The following is a 23,538-nucleotide window of genomic DNA, read 5'->3' as shown; positions in this document are numbered from 1 at the left end:
CACTTATCATATGAATACGGTTGATAATATTTCTCTTTTCACCGAAAGAGTGCGCAGCTATAGTGAGGAGTTCTAGGATATCCCGCCTTGCCCTTCATGGCTTCTACCCCGCGAGATAAGCTGTATCCTTACATTCCTATGACCTATTTCTACCAATGTAGATTAACTTTAATCTTGAATTAAGTTACTCTTTATCTCTTTCTAATTTTTGGAACTAGAATGAGATAATAAGTAAATTAAACCAAGATTAAAATTAATCTACGTTGGTAGAAATAGGCCTATATCCGTCACATCCGTGATGGAGACGTGCAAGATGTTCATTTGTTTAGACGCTATATACTGCTTGCCTACGATCGTCTTTTCGCGCGTAATTAAGCGATCTCTCTTCTGATTCTAGACGCGACACACATTTGACTTATACCTTACACTGTGTTATTTCGCAATATTCTAAAATGCCTAATTTAAGCATCATGAATCATAGATGTTTTAATCCTTTTAGAAAACCTGGTAAAAAAGGACACGTTGGAAAAAACAGAGTTTTTTGATTCCTTTACTTTGCACTTTTGTGTCCGCTATGTTGGATTCGCCATTTAAATTTCTAAAATTTGACAACAGTTTTGTAATTAGCATCCTCAAAAACCCTTAGAAAATAAAATTGAAGTAAATCTATAAATTATTTTACATTTTGCACTCTATATTCGCCATTTTAAATTTTTCAAAAGCGCACATGGCTTTCGACAGCTTTTGCCTGTAACTAAATTTGTGTGCAAGGTGGTTCTTCTACGTCGAGTACAATTTTGGAACGGTGGGTGGCCCGCTTGACAAAGAATGCCCCCCCCCCCCCACACACACACACATGTATATACTACTAAAAAAAAATTTAGGAACACCGAAAATTTAGGCTATTTTTAAATCGCTGGAACAAAAACATTACATAAATAATATCCAAAGAGCGTTTTAAAGCTTGAAACTTCTTCTTTTAAACACTTTTTCGCGATTTCAGTTATAATTTTTTTATCAAAGTGACATAATGATAAAGCTTGACCATTAAAATTAAAATTTTTAATGCAACTTTAATGCGCTGCTTACTCTCGCGTGAAAACAATCATAGAAATTTTTTGTTATCTGCATTTTGTAGCGAGATTTTCTTCTTTTGTTTTGCTCTCCTTTTATTCGCTTTTATTTTGCTCTCCTTTTATTAGCAAAAGAGCGTTGGAAAGCTGAAAGTTTGCAAACTTTGAAAAGTGCACTTTCAAATGTTATTATTAATTTTTTTATTAATTTATTTTTTCTAACAATAAATTGCGTTCAACAATTACATATTTGTAAAAAAATTGCATATTTTATTTGTTTTTATTTAATTCAATACATTGTCGTGAAGAAAGATCCAATCACACCTCTAAAGCAAAATTTTATAGTACAATCTCCTATACGATTCCCTAATAATAAACACTAATGTTTTTTATCAATTATTGCTTGTAAACATTCTCATATTATGTTTATGCATCTCTCAATAATGTCCTGTGGAATTTCGTGCCAAATTTTCCTACACTGAGAAAAAAATTTACTAAAAAACAAAAAATGGGTGACAACAAAAGATTTTCGTTTTTTAGTAAATTTTTTTCTCAGTGTAAGCGCTTCTCCCAACTTATCAATCAGCATTTAAAAGTATAGACTTTCAGCTTTCCATTGTTTTTTTACCTATCGCTGTACATTGATCTATTAAAGAATAATAAGCGATAAAAGTCAAAATGACCTTTTTTTAAAATCTCAATAACTCGGTCAAAAAAATCGCACAGCATAAACAACAATTTAAAATAAAGGAGAAAATTCCGCTACAAGATGCAAATAATAGGAATTCTCTAAGATTTTTTTTTACGCAAGATGCAGCGCAGCAAAGTCGCATAAAAAATTTTTATTTTAATGAGTCAAGCTTCATCATTGTGCCACGTTGGTAAAGAGAAAGATAACTAAAATCGCCAAAAAGCGTTTGAAAAAAGAAGTTTCAATGCTTTTTGGATTTTATTTCTGCGATAATTTTTCGCTAACTTCTAGCGGTTTGAAAGTAGCCTAAATTTTCGGTGTTCCCTATTTTTCTTTTTAGTAGTATATATACAATACATATATATTCAGGACAAAATCTTATGTATATATTTAATTAAGCCGTAAAATTAGAAAAGGCAGCTCCACGTTAATTACTGAAGCGATATGAAGCGAAGCTTGTGATATTTTCATTGGATCCTCGTCAACGCCATCGCCACCGATGTTGCGTAACGAATTCTTAATAATAATGCTCCTGCAGTCAGATGCCTGTTGGATTCATTAAATAAACCTTATACGGGGATGGCAACGTCGATTACAAGTCGTTAATTAATATTCGCAGGATATACAATCGTCGTGAGTCAGCGGTTGTGAACTGCGTTTCGCTTACGTAACGAGTGCGACAAGCGCGAAAGCACGTGGATCGTCGTGGCCACGTGACCGAGCCGTGTCATATGCCAAGGATGCTCCCTTTCGTACGTCCGGCCACGTGAGTACCCATACAGCAACATATATCACAGAGATATCTTGAAGATATCTATATATCAGAATATCTATTGCATAGCACTGTCAAGATATCTTAAAAATATTTCTGAGATATCTTCAAGATATTAAAAAGTCATGATAATTTTATCTCAAATGTGATATTTGACTTTTATGTTTAATTTTATCTTTAATTCTTATATTTAAGATGATCTGAAGCTTATCGTACCTTGGGAAAAGTCTTGAATTACTTTAGATTAACCTTTTACATACTTTAAATTACCTAAAAATGACCTAAAAGTTTTTTTTGTAAACTTTTAGATTTGTAAAATAATTTTGAAAACTTTAACTTCATTTAAAGTAAATTTTCCTAAGGGTATGTTAAATAAAATATCTTATTTGTTGCAAAATATGTTTCAAAATAAATATAAAGCAAACTTAAATAAAATAACTGTAATATCGATCATATTATATGCAAATATTCCAGAGATATCCTTTCACAGATAATACGTGATATCAAGTAATGATGTCCTGTAGAATTCTACGAATATCTAACAATAAGATATTGTAAAATTAATTTAAAATTGTAAACACAAAGATATCTGATTATATTTCAGATATATTTTGTGTGGATACTGTTTTCCCTTGATAATGAGATAAGGTGTATGAAATTACGTAACTGTAAAAACTTTACATATAAATATATCTACATAAATTATCTTGATTGCTTTCCTCTGGGGAAATGCGAAACAGGTTACGTGATAATCCTGATGATGAGGATTCCTAATCCTTGATATGAGCCAATTATGCATGCTAATTATAGAAAATGCACATGTAACGTGTAACACGTGCTAATGTGGCAAGAAGAGAGAATTAACGTACAGAATAGTGATGCATTCAAAGGCGAGCTGAGAAAATATCGATACCAAAATTCATTTTCGACAAAAGTAAATAATTAAAAAAAATTCTCATCTCGAACCGAAACTTTCGCTATTCAAGATTCTTAAATCCTTTCGATTCTCGTTTTTAAGGCTTATAATAAATCAAATATTACTTATTAAATTAACTAGAACGGTAAACGGATTCTTTTCATTTCAAACGTCACACTGGGTTATACTTTCCAAGTTCTGCATTGAACAGATGTACATTGAACTAAAATTAATATTGTGCTATATGAATCTCTTCTTTTTTTCATGACAAAGACGATGTTACAGATTATAATAATATTAATTAACATTAAATACGTTAAAAATTAATTTAAGCAAAATAACGTTTACAAAAATTTCAAAAGTTTTGTTTTTAATCTATTGCATTTTTGACCATTTCTAACGAATTAAAAAAAACCGGTTTTGGAAAGATAAAAGATGGATCTATAGAACCGGGATAAAAGGAATTTTGGGTATTATTAAAAAAATATAATTATTTTGATAAATAAAAAAAAGATAGCTTATAAAAAAGAAAAAATAAATAAACACACAATCAATCTCTTTTATTTTGCTTTAAAATAATAAAAATATTTATTTTTAATTCAGCACAGAGAAAATACATTATTAAAGTAGAAAAATTATTAAAATATACATCTTCATGATTTCAGTTATGTGACTTTTGATGCAAAGATGCCACTAATGCAAAGTTAATAATATATGTAAACACATTTACTACTTCGAGATACAAACAAACAGCACGGGACAAGTTGCTTTGATGCAAAAAAAACAGAGTTTTGTAGTATATTGATGGTAATATATAAATTTAAGATGAAAAGATAATCTTGCTTAAATGTAATTTAATCTTTTTCAAATAATTTGATAATTTTAAATTTTAGGAAAATAATATATATATTTTAATTAAGATATATAATTATCTCTTATATTGAACAAATAACGAAATAATAAATACACGCTTATAGAGCTAAAACTTGTTGGATTTTGCTAAGTAAACATTTTAATAATTAAATGTTTAAAAGCATTTCGGTATATTAATTTTAACCATCTTCAGTGTACAAAAACAATTTTCTTCGTAGTTATAATTTTATTCGTCAATCCATATGATATTTAATTGGTTTAAAACTCAGTACTCTCTCGCTGAAACTTAGATAAATATTGAATCAAATTATCATCCTGTCCATAATGAGTGAGAGAGTTTGCTTTTTGGCTAATATAAAATATAACTGCTGTCGGAAGTTTATAATGACTACAATCATTATAAACATAGATGATAAAACAAAATGATAATTTGATTCAATGTTTACTTAAGTCTCAATTAATTTTGATTGATTAAATATTATATGGATTGACGAATAAACTTATAAGAAAATTGTGTTGTACTCACTATATTACCAAGAGAATACATTGATCAGATCCTTGACACTTTTAATAACCATCACCCTAAACTTAAATTCACGTGTGAACGAGAATCATCTGGTTCGATTTGCTTTTTTAAACATGACTATCATAAAAGAAAATAATAAAATAATCACAAATTGGTTCCAAAAACCAACTTTATCCGGATGTTACGTCAATTTTTATTCTAACCACCCTTTAAAGTATAAAACTAATACCATCATTAGTCTAGTGAATCGCGATTCTATTGTCCGACGATAGATTTCATGAAGTTAATATTAATAAAGTCAAGAACATCCTATTAAACAATTGCTTCCCTTTGGAATAATAGACCATGTCAAGAATAGACTTAAAATCGTAAAACATCGTAATAATAATTTACCTAACACTGCTACTGGTATAAAATTTGATTATAAGAAATGCATAATACTACCATATGTTAAGGGAAGTAGTGAGAATGTTAGCTACTTTCTAAGCAGGGTATCGATCATGTAATTTTTCTTCTAGAGCAAAAACGTGAAAAGTGAAAAGTTTCAAGTTACTGTCTCTTTCTATTTAACACTAATAGAAAGAGATAGTTACATAAAACTTTTCACTTTTCACGTTTCCGCCCTAAGGAAAAAGTTACATGATCGCTGCTCAGGTTCGATCTAAATACTGTCTATACGGTTCCAAAAAAACTTAATGAAATAGTTAGACGCGGTAAACACAGTATTGACCACTTAAGGAAAACTAACATAGTGTATCGCATAAATTGTAAAGATTGTTCGGCGTCTTACACCGGGCAAACTAAGCGTCATTTAGGAAAACGTATCAATGAACATATGAACAATATCAAACAACACGAAAGCTGTCAATCCGTTGTAAGCTTACATCGATGTTACGAAGATTACGATTTTGATTGGTCGACACCTACCGTACTACACTGCAAATCTAAGTGTTTTATTTTAAAACGCTTAAAATGTTTAAATCCTTGTAGTCACCTTTTAAACGTTTAGAAACGTATTAAATGTAAAGACACATAAAGTGCTTTTTTTCAAAACACTTATGTGTTTTATTTTGACGTGGATTTAATGCATTTAATTCAAAGTGTTTAAACACATGTATTCTTAAAAAAAATGCTTTGATTCCAGAATATTTTATACTTAAAATATAAAATATTTTCATAATTCCGTTTAGCTCATTTTTCTCGATTTCTTTTATAGACTGACATATTTCAGTCTAATATTATATGTCGATGGCGAAATCTGACCTCTTTCCGTGCTCTCGATGAGCTCCTTTTATTTATACACAAAGTGCATTTTGTTCACAAGAAAACACGCCACGTTATAGCGGTAGATATTTCTATCTATAGGTGTTTTACTTTAACACGGTTTTAGTGTTTTCTATTCTGTGTATATAATACTTAAAAACATAAGTAAACGTATTATTTATGTAAAACGTATTAAACGTTTTATAATAAAACATTATGATGTTTTAATCCGATGTATAAAACAGTTATCCTGTTTTATTTTCATATATTTAATCCGATAAAACACTTTAATGCTTTGTTTTAAAACACTTTATAAAACATTTAGATTTGGAGTGTACATAGCGAGAAACGCACACGTAAAACAGAAATCGCTGAAATGTTTTTCATAAAAAAGACGGCCAATACTTTAAATTTACAAAAACACTGAAAATTTAAATCCAATTTACAACAGAGTTATTAGACATACATGAATGTTTGCCTTTTATTTGTGCCTTGCTATTTTTATTTTTGTCTATCGATCAGTCTGACGGTTACTGCTCACCAGTAAAGACCTATTGTCAATTTTAATTATCTTTATTATTATTTCATGACACGGATGTTTAATGTAACAACACGTAAGTTTTGTCGTTTTCTTTATTATCTATGTTTAATGTAACAACACATAAATTTTGACGTTTTTTCTGTATTATATATATATATTTTTTTTATTTTACTTTTTTCTATTATACAATTTACAGTTATAATCATGATTCGCTGACACGAGTCACAAATTCATATGTAATTGTACATTACTTGAGAAGGGCCTAAAGCAGTGGCCGAAACGTCGTAACTATTATTATTTCAATAAAATTTGCCAGTTGTGTCGAAAATAGTCTTATGAAAAATAGTCTTATTAATTATTAACATGTTTACTTAGCAAAATCTAACCAGCTTTGGCTCTATAAGCGTGTATTTATTATTTCGTTTGATATATATTTATTTTAAAATATCTCATTTTAGTATTTAACATCTCGCAAATAAAGATATTCTAAAAAAATTTTTTTTTTTACTTCTATATGATATATTTATAAGGTCATGCTATATCCGCTGCAATTTTTTTTTTTATGTAAGAAGAGATCAGAGTGTATCACCTGAGACGTTTTTGCACATAGATGAATTGCATAAGCAGAGATAAAAGTGCCATTATAATACGATACTTATTACGTACGTTTCCACGTAATTTATAAATTTCATAAATTTATAAATATTTTTCAAAGATAAACTTTATTCCATTCGTTACGCAAGGGTCGATTTAATTTGTGTCGTTTAATTCAATCGACCGTAAAAGACACTTAAAAAGAAACTAAGAATTAAATATGTAAAAAATTCTTCTTAATGTCGGAATCATTCGACTAAAAAGCTTTAAAATTAGTAATTCATTATTTGCAGTTTATAAATTAATTTTAAAGTAATAATGTTTAACCAATTTAAACAATTTTATTGGAAAAGTATTTTAAAATATTGATAAAAAAAATAAAGAGAAACATTATGGTAACGTTTTTAAGATCATTAGATTAGAAAGCGGATGTCGGACGCAAAAAGTTGCATGCTATTATTTTTCATGATATGAGACAAATATCACTTTTGCAGAAAAGAGACAAAAAATTGAAATTTTTTAAATTTTGTTTGAATTTTGTGCTGATTTTGTTTTAATACATTGTTCAGGAAATGTTAAATAAAAAAGGCATAAATTGTAATAAAAATAATTTTAGATTTTATCTAATATATTATATGAAATTAATATTTTTTAAAGAGAATTTGAAACATGTAGTTTGTGATTAATTCCTAGATTAACTTATGTTTAATGCTGCCATAAATAATTAATTTATTTTGAAATGTTTAATAACTTTTTTTTTTAAAAAGTGTTATTTGTGTCATTTTTTTGCAGAGATTTGCATTTTCGGTACTGTAATATTTATGTATTTGTATAAGATTAATTTATTAAGTACAATTTATTATTAATATATTAATTATAACGTTGATTTTTCTGAATCGATAATAAAAGCATAGTGTGATAAAAAAAGTTATGTATTTTTTAATAAGAATTCCAAGCTAAAGTAATGGTGATACAGAACAGCAATACGGGATTGGTGAATGGCTGGACTAGTGACGAGAGCGTCTGCGCTGTAGACGAGTGATCGTAGGATACGATTCACAAATGTGAAACAGTCGGCACGCGTCCCTTGAGACGTCCGCGTATCTTCTCTGAGAACTCTGTGAAAATTTTTTGCTCCGAAAAAGTTATTAGTTTTACATGATGTGTTGCGCAATCTCTTGATCATCCCTTTAAATTTTCGATTTTAACTGAAGTCATTCTTGCATGCTTTTAAAATTGGATTTATTTCTTCATGTAGATAATATTATTTTTACAATAATTATATTTGACGTAATATATATTTCGAATTAATTTTACTAAAAAACAGTGTTAACTATTATTATTTTAAATATGTATGATTTTTCTATGTGATTTATTTTACGTATTTTTTTTTTAAATACAGTTAAAAATTTTTTACACGATATAAAACGTGTTGATAAAGTAATAAAGTCTTATTTAATTATAATTAGTTATGTAAAATTTTGTTGTTATTATTTTATAAATCATTTTTATTTTTTAGCAGAAGAAATTAAGGTTACTTGTTAAAAACATTAATTTTTTTAAAATCACATTATTATATTAATTATTATAATATTTAATTTTATTCTACATTTTTTATTTTATATAACATTGACATTAATCTCTTAGATATTGTATTTAACATCGTTTGAAGAGTTTCAAAGAATGGAAGAGTGTTTATCATTGAAGGCTGACTAATCCAAGCTTAAACTACTGGCGAGAAAACGAATAAAATAACCGGTAAGATCCTTGGCGTACCATTGTGGAATTAAACATTAAATTATAATAAAATAATAAGGCAAAATAATAAAAATTTATTAATTTTATATTATAAACACAAAAATAAAATAAGATATCGATCTTATTTTAAGATATCGGTCTATTTCTATCTGCGGCGGGTCTTAATACTAAATATAATTTTTCAATTAATTTAATATTCTTAGTTTATATAAACTGCGCGCCGACAATTTTGTCAGTCTTGAAACATAATTATTAGTTAGTTATCCATGTTCAAAAATATCTTTAAAATCTCATTTTTTGCAAAAAACAGCAATTTATTTTTCATTTATAATATATTACATTATAAATTAATTATTAAATTTATATTATGAACAAATTTACATTACATAATAATTTTTAATAATTGTTAATTTTTATTAATGCACAAATTTTTATATATTTACAAATTAAAAAATTTTATTCTTTAAGAAACAAGTAACAATATCCTGTTAAATTAATTTTTATTTTTAGTTAATATTTTAATGTTGTATACATTTTTTACAGTAACAATAATTATAAAGTATGAAATAGTACTTTAATTAAACAAACAAGTAAGATCTTGGTTTACTATTTTTTAAGATTTTAATATTTGGTCTTTGCTTTCCACAATATTGGAAATGTTCTTTATCAATCATGCCGTGAACCTAAACAAGAATAATTATTAAACAATGGAGAATTATTGAAGTGGGATGGTTTAATCCATATAAAGTGAATTATTTGCTCACAGCTTTGTCTATTGATTTACCAGTAAGAAGATACAATTAGCTCTAATAATTAATAATAAATTCATATAACTGCAAAAATAATATTTTTTCTAACAATATTAATTTGCAGTAATTTTTATTGCAATAACAGTTTAATATTAAATTTTACATTAAATACTGCTTATTCTGATTTAGATTATGACGCTCTTGTAAATTTTCATCTTATACGTATTAGCATTTATATATCATTTTTATTTATTTTATTTTTATTTATATATTTTTTAGGTTTTTTCAATGTAGTATATAAACATATCAGTATCTTATTTTTATGATGTTCACATCATTTTTGAGAATATAGTATATTTGTTAACAAAAACATTTTAACATTTTTATAATAAAAATTATAATTTTATTAATATATAATTTATTAATGTATAATTATTAGATAGCAGAACATGTCAATTGAACGCCAGTTAAGCGCTATAGTTAATGCTCCATATATTATTAAAAATATAATATTATTAATAATTATGAATAAACTATCTAGATGTGTATTTCAAGTTTGTTTTCAATGGAAATCGCAAAATAAAAATTTTACAAATGTACCCATCGTAAAAACCAAAAGGAAATAATATGTGTAAATATTTGTTTTTTATTCACCGTGGTTACGATGCCAAATGATGTACTATAATTTGGTCTAATATTAATTTTTTACAAGAAGTTTAGATGTATCAGTATGATAGTGTTCATAAAATTATATTATCAGAAGTACATTTATATTATTCTATATAGAAGTTATAACAATTTTATAAAAAGACCAATAAGAAATAATAAAAACCTCCAATCAATAGACAGTCACAAGATAAGAAAAGCCAAAGTTAAATAAAGATCACAGGTTGTTAGATTTATTAAAATAAATGTTTTTATAATTATAATTTAATTATATAAAATTTAAAAAGTTGCCAAGATGTAATAAAAATTTTAAAAATTAAGTACATATTTACTTAATCTTAATATCTTGAACATTAATAATAAATATAAACTTTTGTAATGTGCAAAATGTATCCAATAATATTGACAAGTTAATAATGTTAAAAGATACACTAATAGTAAGTTATTTATTTTAAATAGCCAATAATAACTTAGCTTGGTTTTATACAAAGACGTATTTGTATCATAATGTGCCATTTCTAGAAGCAATTTTCTCTTCAATGATTCTTCGTCGCTGAGTTTAATTACTAAAATCATGTTCGTTGTGTTTAAGGATTAATCAATATGGCTGAGAACGTTTTACATGTCCTTCGGGAATTAACCAAAGTTATGTTTATCTTTAATGGACTATTAATTCTAAAATTAGCACATGCCAAATCGATATAAATTATCAGAGATTAATATATTCTAGCAGAAATAACTTTATCTTATATATGTTTTTATATATTATCTATATATATCTATAATGTTCAATACTAATCTTATTTGACACTTGTGAATATTAAGAATTGCATAAAACCTTCGAAGTTAACATTAATAAGCAAATTGAGATACATACTTTTAATTAAATATGGTAATTTAATTATGTAGATGCTGGGAGGGGGGGTAGTATTGCATTATTATGGTAATAGTTATTTATTTAAATATAAACTTGAATATAAATAAGCATAAAGGTTAAAATAAAGTATTATTAAATGAAGAAAAAAACATAAAATTCACAAATTTTCTGAATGCAATAGTTTTATGAATGCAAGTTTTAAACTTTACAAAGGCATAAGAAAAATAATATTAAAAAATAAAACAAATACTACTTTTTTACGTTATTAAAAAAAAATAAACTGAAAGTATTTTATTAAAACTGAAAGTATTAGTCTAGTTTAAAGAAAGTTTAAACTTAAACATTATTGATTTTCTAAGAGTAATAATAGTATTAATATTATATATTCCTTTTAATTCTGTTACTGGCTTTATAAATTCTTAATAAAAAAGATTATAAATATTATTTGTAAAGTGCGAGCTTTGCTGATTAACATTAATTTAAATTTGACTAAAACTTATGATTTGAATTGATTTTATACAAACTTGTAAACCAAAAAAGTGATTTTGCTCAATATTTTCTTGTTCTTTGCTTGGGTTGATAGTAGAAAGTTTTACTAAACCCGTGGATACACTATATCCTTTTTGTTGGACGTAACTGCATTGTATAATCAACTATGTTTCAGTCGCGCCCACATGGCGTTCAATTTCAACAATTGTTTGTCTCTTTTTTTTAAGTTTTACTTTTTGACCTCACTTTTTCTGGCCATTGAACGAAGGAATAGCTGTGCTTTCTCATTTTTACTCTATGACTACGTGTTTATGAAATCGATGTATATTGTATCTTATATTTTTTGAATCATTTGTTTTAAATTGCTATTGCTTAACCTTCTTGTATCTTATTGATTACTTTTTTTTACTTTCCCTCTCCAAACGTTTATCTCTTTCGTCAAGTTATTAGTATTCATATTGCTTTATATACTGAAGATAGTTAAATATAGTTAAAACGTATTGTATTTATTTTGATTACTTGTAATAATAAATTTTATTTTTAATATTATATCTTTAGTAAGCTTGTTTTTTTGATCAATTTTCTATAAATCTTCTTTTGCATAGCAAATTTGAGCATAAATAATAATTCTTTTATTCAGTATATTCTATATTTTTACTATTTTATTATCAATTCACGGTTTTATTTATAATATAAAATTATCATAACAGGAAAGTTTCATATTTATCTGTAAAAAATTTGGCAGTCAACTTCAAATAATTTTATAATAAAAAAATTTGAAGTAGATTTTATAGAAATATTTATTTTGAAGAATGTATTTAAAAGATGTAAAAAATAATATTTCAATTTTGTGTATTAAACATAAAAAGTATATAATACTTAATATTTACATATTTAAACGATTAAAGGATTGCCGTATGCTTTGCTTTTGCAGTAAAATATTAATATTGATTAGTACAATATTAGAATTTAATTAGTTAAAAATCTTTATGTTAAAATTAACAATTTTAATCAAACAATTTTCATGTATCTTTATATATGCTAAGCAATGACAATTTTATGCAGAAGACTTTACTTTATACAGAAGATTTGTTGATATTTGTTAATTATTTTCTAGACATTATCAGAACATATCATTCTTTTATTTATCATATCACTAATTTCAGTAATAAAGTTTTTTTAAAAATTGATATTTTACATTATTTTATTACTATTTACAACAGAATAAAGCATAATACGGAGGGAGTTTGCCCGTTTGCCTACAATTCCAATTGCTAAACAACTTCATTTGCACAGAAATTTAGTAAAGCTGCTCAATTGCCTATATTCTCGATTACCGACAATTTCGATTGCTTACAGCTTCGTTTGCACACACAAAAATAATTAAGGTATAAGAGTAGGATTGCATACATGACATTATTGCGCATATGTACATTGCACACGTGACATTATTATGCACATACACATTGCACACATGATACTATTTTGCTCATATAAATTGCACACATGATATTATTTCACATATGCATATTGCACATATGATATTAATACGTTCATACACATTGCACACATGACATTATTGCACACATAAGCTAAAGAAACAATATTAACATATTGCACACATGATATTAAAACATTCGTACACATTGCACACATGATTTTATTACGCTTATACAGATTGCACATATGACATTATTGCGCATATGCACATTGCACACATGATATCATTGCGCTCATACACTCTGTAAACAAGAGAAAGGGAGTGAATCCCAGATGCGCACAGTATAAAACGGACGTCACCAATTAAATTCTCTAAATTTATTCTAACATTAACTAAAACAGTAATCTCATTGAAACGACGTCCACGCTTGTACTGTCCCACATGAGTTTGTGACTTTCCAGGCACTCCTACCGACGGGGTGCAGGAGGTGGGGCAAAGCCCCCTTCCCCTCCCGCGCGCGCGTGTGTGTGTGTGTGTGTGTAGCCACGCAAAGAAGTGTCCACGTTTTGTACTGTTCTACATGGGTTTGCGACTTTCCATGTAAAACGAGGTCTACCTACTTTTCTTTTTTAATCTACTTTTATTTTTATTTTTAATATCATATATCTCGAAAATTAGAGCGGTTAACTTTATAATGAGATCTATACAATTTTTTGTTGAGCATAAAAATACTATCAAAAACAATCGTCAAGTCAAGCCGCCCAAGTTATTGGAATCGTGCTTTTAGAGTGTATGAGCGCAATGATATCATGTGTGCAATGTGCACGTGTGCAATAATGTCATGTGTGCAATGTGTATGAGCGTATTGATTTTATGTGCAATGTGCATGAGCATAATAATGTCATGCGTGCAATGTGCATATGCGCAATAATGTCAAGTGTGCAATGTGTATGAACGTTTTAATATCATCTGTGCAATGTGTTAATATTATTTCTTTAGCTTATGCATGTAATAATGTCATGTGTGTAATGTGTTTGTGCGTAATAATGTCATGTGTGCAATGTGTCTGAGCGAAATAATATTATGTGTGCAATGTGTATGAGCGTAATAATGTCATGTGTGCAATGTGCATATGCGCAATAATGTCATGTATGCAATCCTACTCTTGCACCTTAATTATTTTCGTGTGTGCAAATGAAGCTGTAGGCAATCGGGATTGTAGACAAACGAAGCTCTCTTGCATAATATAATAAAATAATAAATAATAACTACCAATTAATTTGATATTTTAATTAATATTATAATTATAATTTGGATATAGATATATTATTTTTAATTGTTTATTATTATTCTAGCTTAAAATTATATTTATCTACCAATATCTTGTATATAGTATCACAGAAAAGTAAAATTATATGTAAAAAACACATGTAAAAAATCTTTGGTTTTGCGACTTTGTGCATTGCAAAAGTATTGTTAAAACAATATATTAATTAATAAGTAAAGTAAATAAAATAAATAAACGAATTACACGCAAAGGGATTAGAAACTTTCTACATTCGCAAGTATTATAATTCATAACTCTGACTGCAGGCAATACAACCTTATGTCTTAAATACATACATTACGGTAAACATTAAATTCAATTACGTCAATTAAGTCATATTCAACTTTAAGTTACACTAAAGTTGAAAGATTAATACCCGACATATTTTTCAAACTGATATAAAAAATACACACCCATAAAACTTTTGGCTACCTATTATATTTACTGCGTTCCGCAAAGCAAATCTGAGACGTCGGAGTGCTTACCTCTTACCTCACTCTATCTTTGTTCAATGCCAATAAATAACAAAGACAGAATGTGTCAACAGAGCCTCGCCAACAGACGCTTCAGATTTGCTTTGCCGAACGCACCCATTGAAATGTAGTTTTTATGACAACACAATAAACATTCATAATCAATAATTTTGAGAATATTTGTTGGTAGTTTTATATCTCCCTACGGATTCTATAACTGCAATCTTTTTTCCTTTTTTAGTAAATTGTTAATTATGTTTGTTATGTACATTCGAAAAATTTTTGCCATAACATAATTATTCGAATTCTATGGGTAACAATCTTATACCGACAAGAATTATGTCACGTAAATATTTACTGAATTATTAAAATAAAACAAAACATACAATATATATGTATGTTTTTTTCCAAAATATGTAATGTTGTTCAACACGAAATATAATACATATATTTGTACAACTATTTTTAAAAAATATAACCCAATTCTAGAGAACATTAAGATGTCTTAAAGATGACTAAAAGATGTCCTGAAATCCTCAGAACGTTTGAAAAGTTATACAGAAAGACATTTAAAAGACATCTTACGTCCCGCATTTAGACGATTTATACGATGCCTTTTAGATATCCTATAGGATGTCTTTCAGACATTCTATATAACATTTTTTTAAACTTTGGATGTTTTTTAGATGCCTTATTGACAATAATTTTAGACATACGCATGATGAACAACGATGCACATGTGTTGCAAATGGTGTTCCAGTTCGCATCACTGATTATTTTACAATAAAAGAGAAGGCGTTTTCTAACAAGTAACAATACAGAGGATACAGTAAACCATTTCATCCTTATTCTTTGTCAATGCTAAACAAGGACGAAAAGATTCATTACACTGTGCTCTTCTGTGTCACTTGCTGAAAAATTTTCTTAGGTTATATTTTTAATTTTAAACATATTAAATATTAAAAATTACAAAATAATATTTGTATCAAGGCAAGGTGTGTGTATGTGCAGTATATTTATTATCTCTTTTTGGAAGTATACCATAGAATATTTCCCATTTAGTGACACGAGTCGACATCGTTTTATCTTTTTTGGTATTTAATAATAAAGATAAATAATGCTTGTGTCAACTTAAGTCAGTAAATGAAAAGCATACTTTTTGAATGTGATCCACTTAATTCTACAAACACTTCGAAACATTCTTTGGCTAATTCGTAAAATTCTTTGTTCTGATCAATTAAGCTTCAAAGCGTTTATAGCGTAGATCGCACGCGTATCCATATATTTTTTTTTCTCTTTCTTTCTCTTTTATTTTCGAATAAAAGCTATAACAGCAACTATCAGAATGATGATAAAAGCTAAATAAGTATATCCTTTTTTATATAATTATAATCAAACTGATAGAATTATAATCAAACAATTATAATTCTAGCTGTTAACTAACATGAAATTAACAGCTTCCAAGTACTAGCAAGTAAACAGTTTTTACAAATTAGTAATTTAAAGAAATTAACACCATCTTCAAATTCTGTAAAGTAATAAAATAATAGTTTCACTCCAAAATACATTTATTTTGCTGTAATTTTTTAAAATTGTACGCAATATCGATGCACATATATAATTGTCTACCGAAAAGGGATCAAATATAGTAACACAACTGACGCTGCGGCATTATCGGCAATACACCTAAATTAAGTACTCATTATTTATATGATTTTGTAAGTATAATTTTTTTATTAATTTAATATTCTTAGTTTTGTATAAACTGCACGCCGACAATTTTGTCAGTTAAAACATATAGTTACTCGCTAAATATTAGTGCTCAAAAGTTAAAATTTTTGTTAATAATTTGTTGCAAAAAATCCTGGCTAAAGTATTATTTTTTGCAATAAATTATTTAGTTTTTTCAGGAAAAAATTTTAAAGTTTTGTTTTTGAGTATTGATATTTAGCTAGTAACTGTGTTTTAAGAGTAACAAAATTGTCGGCGCGTAATTTATATAAAGCTAATTATAATTGAATAATTATATTCAACTCAAGATTCGTCGCAAACAATCTTAATTTTATCTTAATATATGTTTTAAAAATTTATAAGTAATGATAAATTAAATTTGAAGATTACTACTTTATTATTTGTAAGTCTAGCAGCCAAGTTTTTTATATTAAAATTGTTTTAATTTTAAAATTAGTTTTTATTTTTTAAAAATTCTTTGTGATTAAATTTTATGTTTTATTAAAATAAACCACATGCACTTAGATTGCTATAAAAATTTAAATTACTATATAATTCTTAGAAAAATTAAAAAGTATACGCGCGTATATGCTAAATCTAATGCGCTTAGATTTATTTTCGTCATAAAGAAAATAACTCTCAGGGGACTCTAAAATTCAGGAGACTTTAAAAGAATAGAAATGCTAAAACAATTATTTTTAAATTTTAATGAGAAATCTTGAACGTGAATTTTAAATAAATTTTAAATGTGATCTTTCAAATTGAGATTATATTATGATTCTACTGACAGATTATAAAAAGTGGATAGTATATAAAAAATTATTTGTTAAGATTTAATACAGAATTATCAAAGCTATAAATCAGTTGTGGAAACGTATTTAACATTTACATTTAGTAGTTTAAATTTTCAAATCTTTTCTTAACAACAATAATATGTATTGATACACTATATATTATTTTATATAACAATATCTTATTCTCTTTTTAATTGAATTATATATGTTATTACTAATTATAAACAGGTCTTATCCCTCGGTTGTTACTGGATACAGTGTACCTATGCATCAATTTTGAAGTCAAATAAGTCACCACATAAATTTTTAACTTAAAATATTTAAAATTAAAAAATATATGATGTTTATGTAAAAACTGATTTTTTGGGGAAATTACAATTTTCAAGATTCTTTTTTAACATAAAGCTTTTTAAATTTTAACATTGTAATAATCAAATAATATTCTACAAGGATTATAGTTAATTCTCAATTTGTTTGGTTATTAGATCTCTAATAGTTTTAAAATAGTAACCGTTTGAAAATTGATATGAGTACGTTGTATCCAGTGTGACAACTATGCGACTGGAGATAAGTATGACAACCGAGGATTAATTTAATTGATTTAGTTTTATAAAAAAGCTTCTTATTAAATAATATTTATATATTTTAAATAAAGTATAAAATATAAATAAATATAAATTTTTTAATCTATAAGTTTGTATATACATACACATCACTCTTGATTATTACATTAAGTTATTTTTATTTTATAAAAGTTAGTGTTTTTTAAGAATCTTTTGAAAAGTAGCAAGTTACATGACAGAAACACCGCGTTAAAACTTTTTAAGCTATTGTGCTGGAGAACATGTTGATTCTCAGCTTGACCTCTTTCACTTGAAAGCTTAATAGGGCCACGAATATTGGCAAACTGAAATGGACACTAACTAGCTTCCATAGTTTACCATGTAAAAAATAAATTTAATAAGTAATAATTAACTTAAAAGATATTAATATTAACAGTTACTACGTACAGCTACATACAGCTACATATTAAAAATAATAATGTATCTAATTTTTAAGACTCTAATTTTGCTATAAAAAAAGAAAGACAATTTGCGCAAAGGCTACTTATTAAACATATGTAATTATAATTATAATGTAATATATAAAACTTTTTTACACAATTTATTTATATTATTTGTTAATTAAAATATGTAATTAAAACAATAATTTTTATTTACGCATGTTAAAAAAGTTTATTACACAAAACAAACTGGAATTATACTCACAAGACAAATGTAAATACATGAATAAAAAGACATTTGTTTAGTTTACGAAATATATCAAGAAAAGACAAAAATGTCTTTACATTTGAAAGATGGTGTCATCCTTTTAAACTGTTTTTAAGCACCAACTAAAAATATCTAAGTTTATGTATTTATCTCCTCTCTACATTTATGTCAAGTTTCATTAAAATCAGAATTTTCCAGCAATTTTTTACGCAAGGTTCTCTTGTCAGATAAAAGTAATTTGCTAGCAGATTGGCAAACAAATCGATTAGATATTGATTGGGTAATCTATAGTACGTTAATAGGCTTTGCTAGAATAGCTTTGGTATAAAATAAGTAGAAAAGTTTTGTCTAAAAGTGTTAAATAGTTTTTTTTTTAGTAATTGTCGCAAGTATGTTTTTCATTTTTTATACTTTTCTTTTTGTTTTATATGTACATCTTATATATAACGTATAGTTTTTGTTTTTTTTCCGGTTATTTCCACAATTTTATTAACTAATTTCGGATAAACTTCCGAAAGCGTGCGTGCGCGCGCGCGCGTGTGTATGTATGTGTGTGTGCGTGTGTGGCTATAGCAAAGTCGGTTGATTTGTGTTGGATGAGTTATAAACTCATCCAGCAAAGTTTTGAACATTTAACACCAATAATTTCTTAAAAACTATTGTCTTTATAGCTAAAATCAATAGAACATGAAATGTGTATTTTAATGAAATTTACAACTTTTATCTGAAGTATTTTTTGAAATTTCCATTGTTTACGGAAATAAATGGAAAAACCGATTTTTTATGGTTTTCGCCATGAAAATCAAAGTTGCGTCAATTTTTACTATCATATTCGTAATCAGTGTGCCAAAATATGTAAGAATACACAGTTTCAAAAAAATCGGAGGTATGTCGCTTTCGGAAATAGCCTTAATTTCTAATATTATTGACCGAGATTATTATATATTGATCTCATGTTTTAATGATTTGACGTTTTTTACGTTTTTTTTTTGTTATGGAATGAAAAAACTCTAGTTGGACCCTATATTTTTTAGCCAGCAGAAAAGAAAAAACACCTCTTTGTTTTTCCATCTTATTTACTTTTGCGTTATTTTGTATTTTTTACCATCTTTTTATATGTATGATTCAGTTTTTTGGCGATACATTGATGTGTGACTAAGTTTTTTTATTATTTATCCATTGTTAACATTATGACAATATTTATTTTTGTTTAATTTTAAATATTTTTTGTATCGACTGATGAGGACTTTGTGAAGTTAAAACGGTTCGAGAGTTTTTTTATTATTATATTGCGTTTTAGAGTTCATTTGTTTCTTTCATTTTTTATCTTTTTTTTGTAGCAATCAGTAAATTATAATTTTAATAGGAATACTGTATTGGCTCGTTATATTGATCTGCTTTTTTATATTTATTGCTTTGCATTATTGAATTTATTATAATTTTTGGTTTTTTTTAAATTTGATTAGTTCGACAATTTTGTTTTAATTATTTTATTATTTATATCTAATTATAAAATAATAGATACTTTTTTTATAGCAAAATGCTTTAAGATTCAAAAAACACTTAGAGTTAAAACATTTCATGAACGCTATTCTAACGTAGCAAAATTAATATATGATAAATTAATGTATGATTTAAATAAAAACACTTTTATTATTTAAAATTATGAAAATTTAAAGAAGAATTTCAATTGCAAATACATACGATGTTACATTTTTAGAGAATCTTTAAATGTGTGACTTTGGTTATATTTTTTAAGCTAAAATTGATTAATTGATTGTTCTTTGCACTTTTAATCATTTGAAAAAAAGGTGATACAAATTGGAGGGGGTCTCATTTGCCTACATTCCCAGTTGCCCACAGCGTTTGCATACAAATTTTGCACAGATGCCCGATTGCCTACGTGCTTATATCTCGATTGCCTAGAGCTTCGTTTGCATACACGAAAATAATTAAGGTACAAATGTATGATTGCACACATAACATTATTTCGCTCATACACATTGCACACATGATATTAATACGTTCACACAGATTGCGCACATACACATTACATAAATGATATTATTGCACATATAAGCTAAAAAAAACAATATTAACACATTGCACACATTACATTAACACGTTCATACACATTGCACACATGATATTATTTTGCTCATACACATTACATACATTATTTCGCACATGCACATTATGAGCGTAATAATGTCATGTGTGCAATCCTACTCTTGTACCTTAATTATTTTCGTGTGTGCAAACGAAACTGTAGGCAATCGAGATGTAGGCAATTGGGCACATAGGCAATCGGGGACCTTTGAAAAATTTGTATGCAAACGACATTGGAGGCAACTGGGAATGTAGGCAACTAAAACCCACTCTACAAATTCAAACAACGGGAGTATAGAGTATTATTTTGCTGCAAAAAATAATTTCTTCTATTTTATTAAAAAAGTAAAAGTAATGATGTAAACAGAGCGAAAAGAGGGCAATAGATAAGAAAGCTTATTTTCAGAGCGCTGCACACTTCTGCGTGATAAGCACTGGAAAATGTAGAGGTGTCGGATAAAAAATGAGAATTCTGTTAGAGGAAAAATGGACAGCCTGAATGCCGACAGCAATAACACTCGGGAATTTTGTAACATTCACTACAAACATTTCGTAGTGCCACACGGAGGTATGTTCTTTAAAATTTTGTCTTTTTGCATTAATTTTTTGTTTTAAGATCAAATTGTATACATTTTTTAATTAATAACGTTCTGTTTGTTTAAATATACTTCAATAAAACGTGATTTTTATTTTTAATAAATTTTTTGTATTTACATGCACAGAAGATGAATAAAAGAATACTTGTTTATAAGAAAAAAATTATTTTGTTTTTTGTTTGTTTAATAAGTCTAAAATAATTAGCGTATTTTATAAAAATTTAAGTTAACTTCACATGTATTGTACAGATATAATATTCTACATAAATTTTTATTATTATTATTATTTTACCAACATTTTTTAAATAAACTAATTTTTTATATTAGTTTTATAGAATTGCAAAAGTTTTTTGCAGAATTAAAATATGTACAAAAATGTAGAGATAAACGGTTAAGTAAAAAAAAAAAAGTATGTAAAACTGCCACTTGTTAACAATATTTGCTTAGAGTCCGACACAGACTTTTGCATAATGCATAATGCGTAATGCATAAGAGAATCAATCAATTAGAATCGTCTATTTCCTGTCTCAGGATAGAAATAAAGGTTTTGATTGGTTTATTTTTTATGCGTTATGCATTATACGTTATGCTATAGTCTGTGTCCGCACTCTTAATATATATAACATACTTATATATACGTATCGACGATATGTATGTACAAAATAAACCTCTAGGGATAACATATATGAACAGTATCATGCAAATCAAATTAAGACTAAAAGCCTAAAAAAAAGATTAGCTCTTTTAACTTTTTATGATTGCAAATCCAGATATAGGATAAAAAGAGCAGTCTGAAAAAAATTTTTATTCTCGGTATAAAGTCTAATTCATAGCATTGATAATACGTGTATTTTAATTTTGAAAAAAGATTTTCAAATTTATAAGAGAAATGCATGCGAAATCTTGTTAATGACCCAGATAGCAAACACAAGATATTTTGACGTCAAATTTTGATTATTCTCTGACTATTATTGACGTCATACATTAACGACTTAATGTCATTACATTAAAATGACGGTCTAATGTCACAGACTATTAACGTTTACAATAAATACGTCATTTTTATGATTATTCCAGGTAAGCTACCGTTAATTTGACGTTTTACAAATTTTTTCGGGTACACGTTCTATTCAGTACTTGCATTTAGATTACAAAATTCTTTTACCGTAATGGTGCACTAAACATACCGCGACCACGTAAACCATAATTACACTCTATTCATCGTATTGCTTAACTTATGCGATTAGAAAAACGGTCATCCATCTAACTGTGAATCACCGTCGATGTTACTTGACTTCGAAGATGATATGCAATTTAACACTTGTGTGATGATCCATGAACACTTTTGATCCTCATGAATACATATTTGTTATGGATCAGTTCAATAGATGTCAGAAAGATAAAAACATGTATAGTTAAATAATATTTTTATAAATAAATATAAATTTACAGTTTTTTTAGTGATTTTTACATATGCGAAATAACATGTAAAATAACTTTAATTCTAAAATATTAATAGTAGAATAGAATAGAATAGACTCTATTGCGTCCCATATAAGGGGTTACAAGGCGCTTTTTTCACGGAGCGTTCCCGAACCGTTTACATTTTTTAACCCCTCTACTCCCGAACCAACCTGGCCATATGCGACCCTTACATCCTATTACCCTCCACCCCCCTCGCACGCCCTTACTCCCCTTCCCCCTCTTCCTCTTTCGGCCCTTCTTCCTCTCTCTCCTTCTTCTATTCTTCTCCGCTTTCTTCTTTTACCTCTCCTCATCGATCTCCTCTTTCCTTTTTCATCATGGGACTTCTCCTCCTCTCCTTTCTCTCCTGTCTTCCTCTGCTCTCTCCGCCTCTCCTTCTCTATTCTCCTCACGCTTTCTCACCTTCTCTTCTTTTTTCCTGTTTCTCCTCCTAAGAAAATCAAATAAACCATTAAACTCCTTCTTCGCTCCACCTCCCCTTCTTCCCCCCATCCTATCTCCCTCTGCCCTTTTTCTCTCCCTC

General features: G+C 27.3%; 1 protein-coding gene across 5 annotated transcripts in view; it reads left to right on the top strand.

Moving 5' to 3' along the window:
• Positions 1–6,708: 6,708 nt before the first annotated feature.
• LOC105839725 (PDF receptor) overlaps positions 6,709–23,538 on the top strand; it is a 64,967-nt gene continuing 48,137 nt past the window's right edge. For 2 of the 5 annotated variants that reach the window (XM_036292931.1, XM_036292930.1), the window contains exons 1-2: positions 8,312–9,007; positions 21,341–21,502. In XM_036292931.1, coding sequence (XP_036148824.1) covers positions 21,421–21,502 — 82 coding nt within the window. In that variant the 5' untranslated portion in view covers positions 8,312–9,007; positions 21,341–21,420. Of the gene's footprint in view, positions 6,729–8,308; positions 9,008–21,340; positions 21,503–23,538 lie in introns of those variants that run through there. The other 3 variants (XM_036292928.1, XM_036292929.1, XM_036292927.1) reach the window with 3 other exon arrangements.

The sequence above is a fragment of the Monomorium pharaonis genome, chromosome 10, assembly GCF_013373865.1.
Source record: "Monomorium pharaonis isolate MP-MQ-018 chromosome 10, ASM1337386v2, whole genome shotgun sequence".
Classification (NCBI taxonomy): Eukaryota; Metazoa; Arthropoda; class Insecta; order Hymenoptera; family Formicidae; genus Monomorium; species Monomorium pharaonis.
The sequence above is the reverse complement of the archived record's forward strand: the minus strand, read 5'-3'. Positions and strand labels throughout refer to the sequence as shown.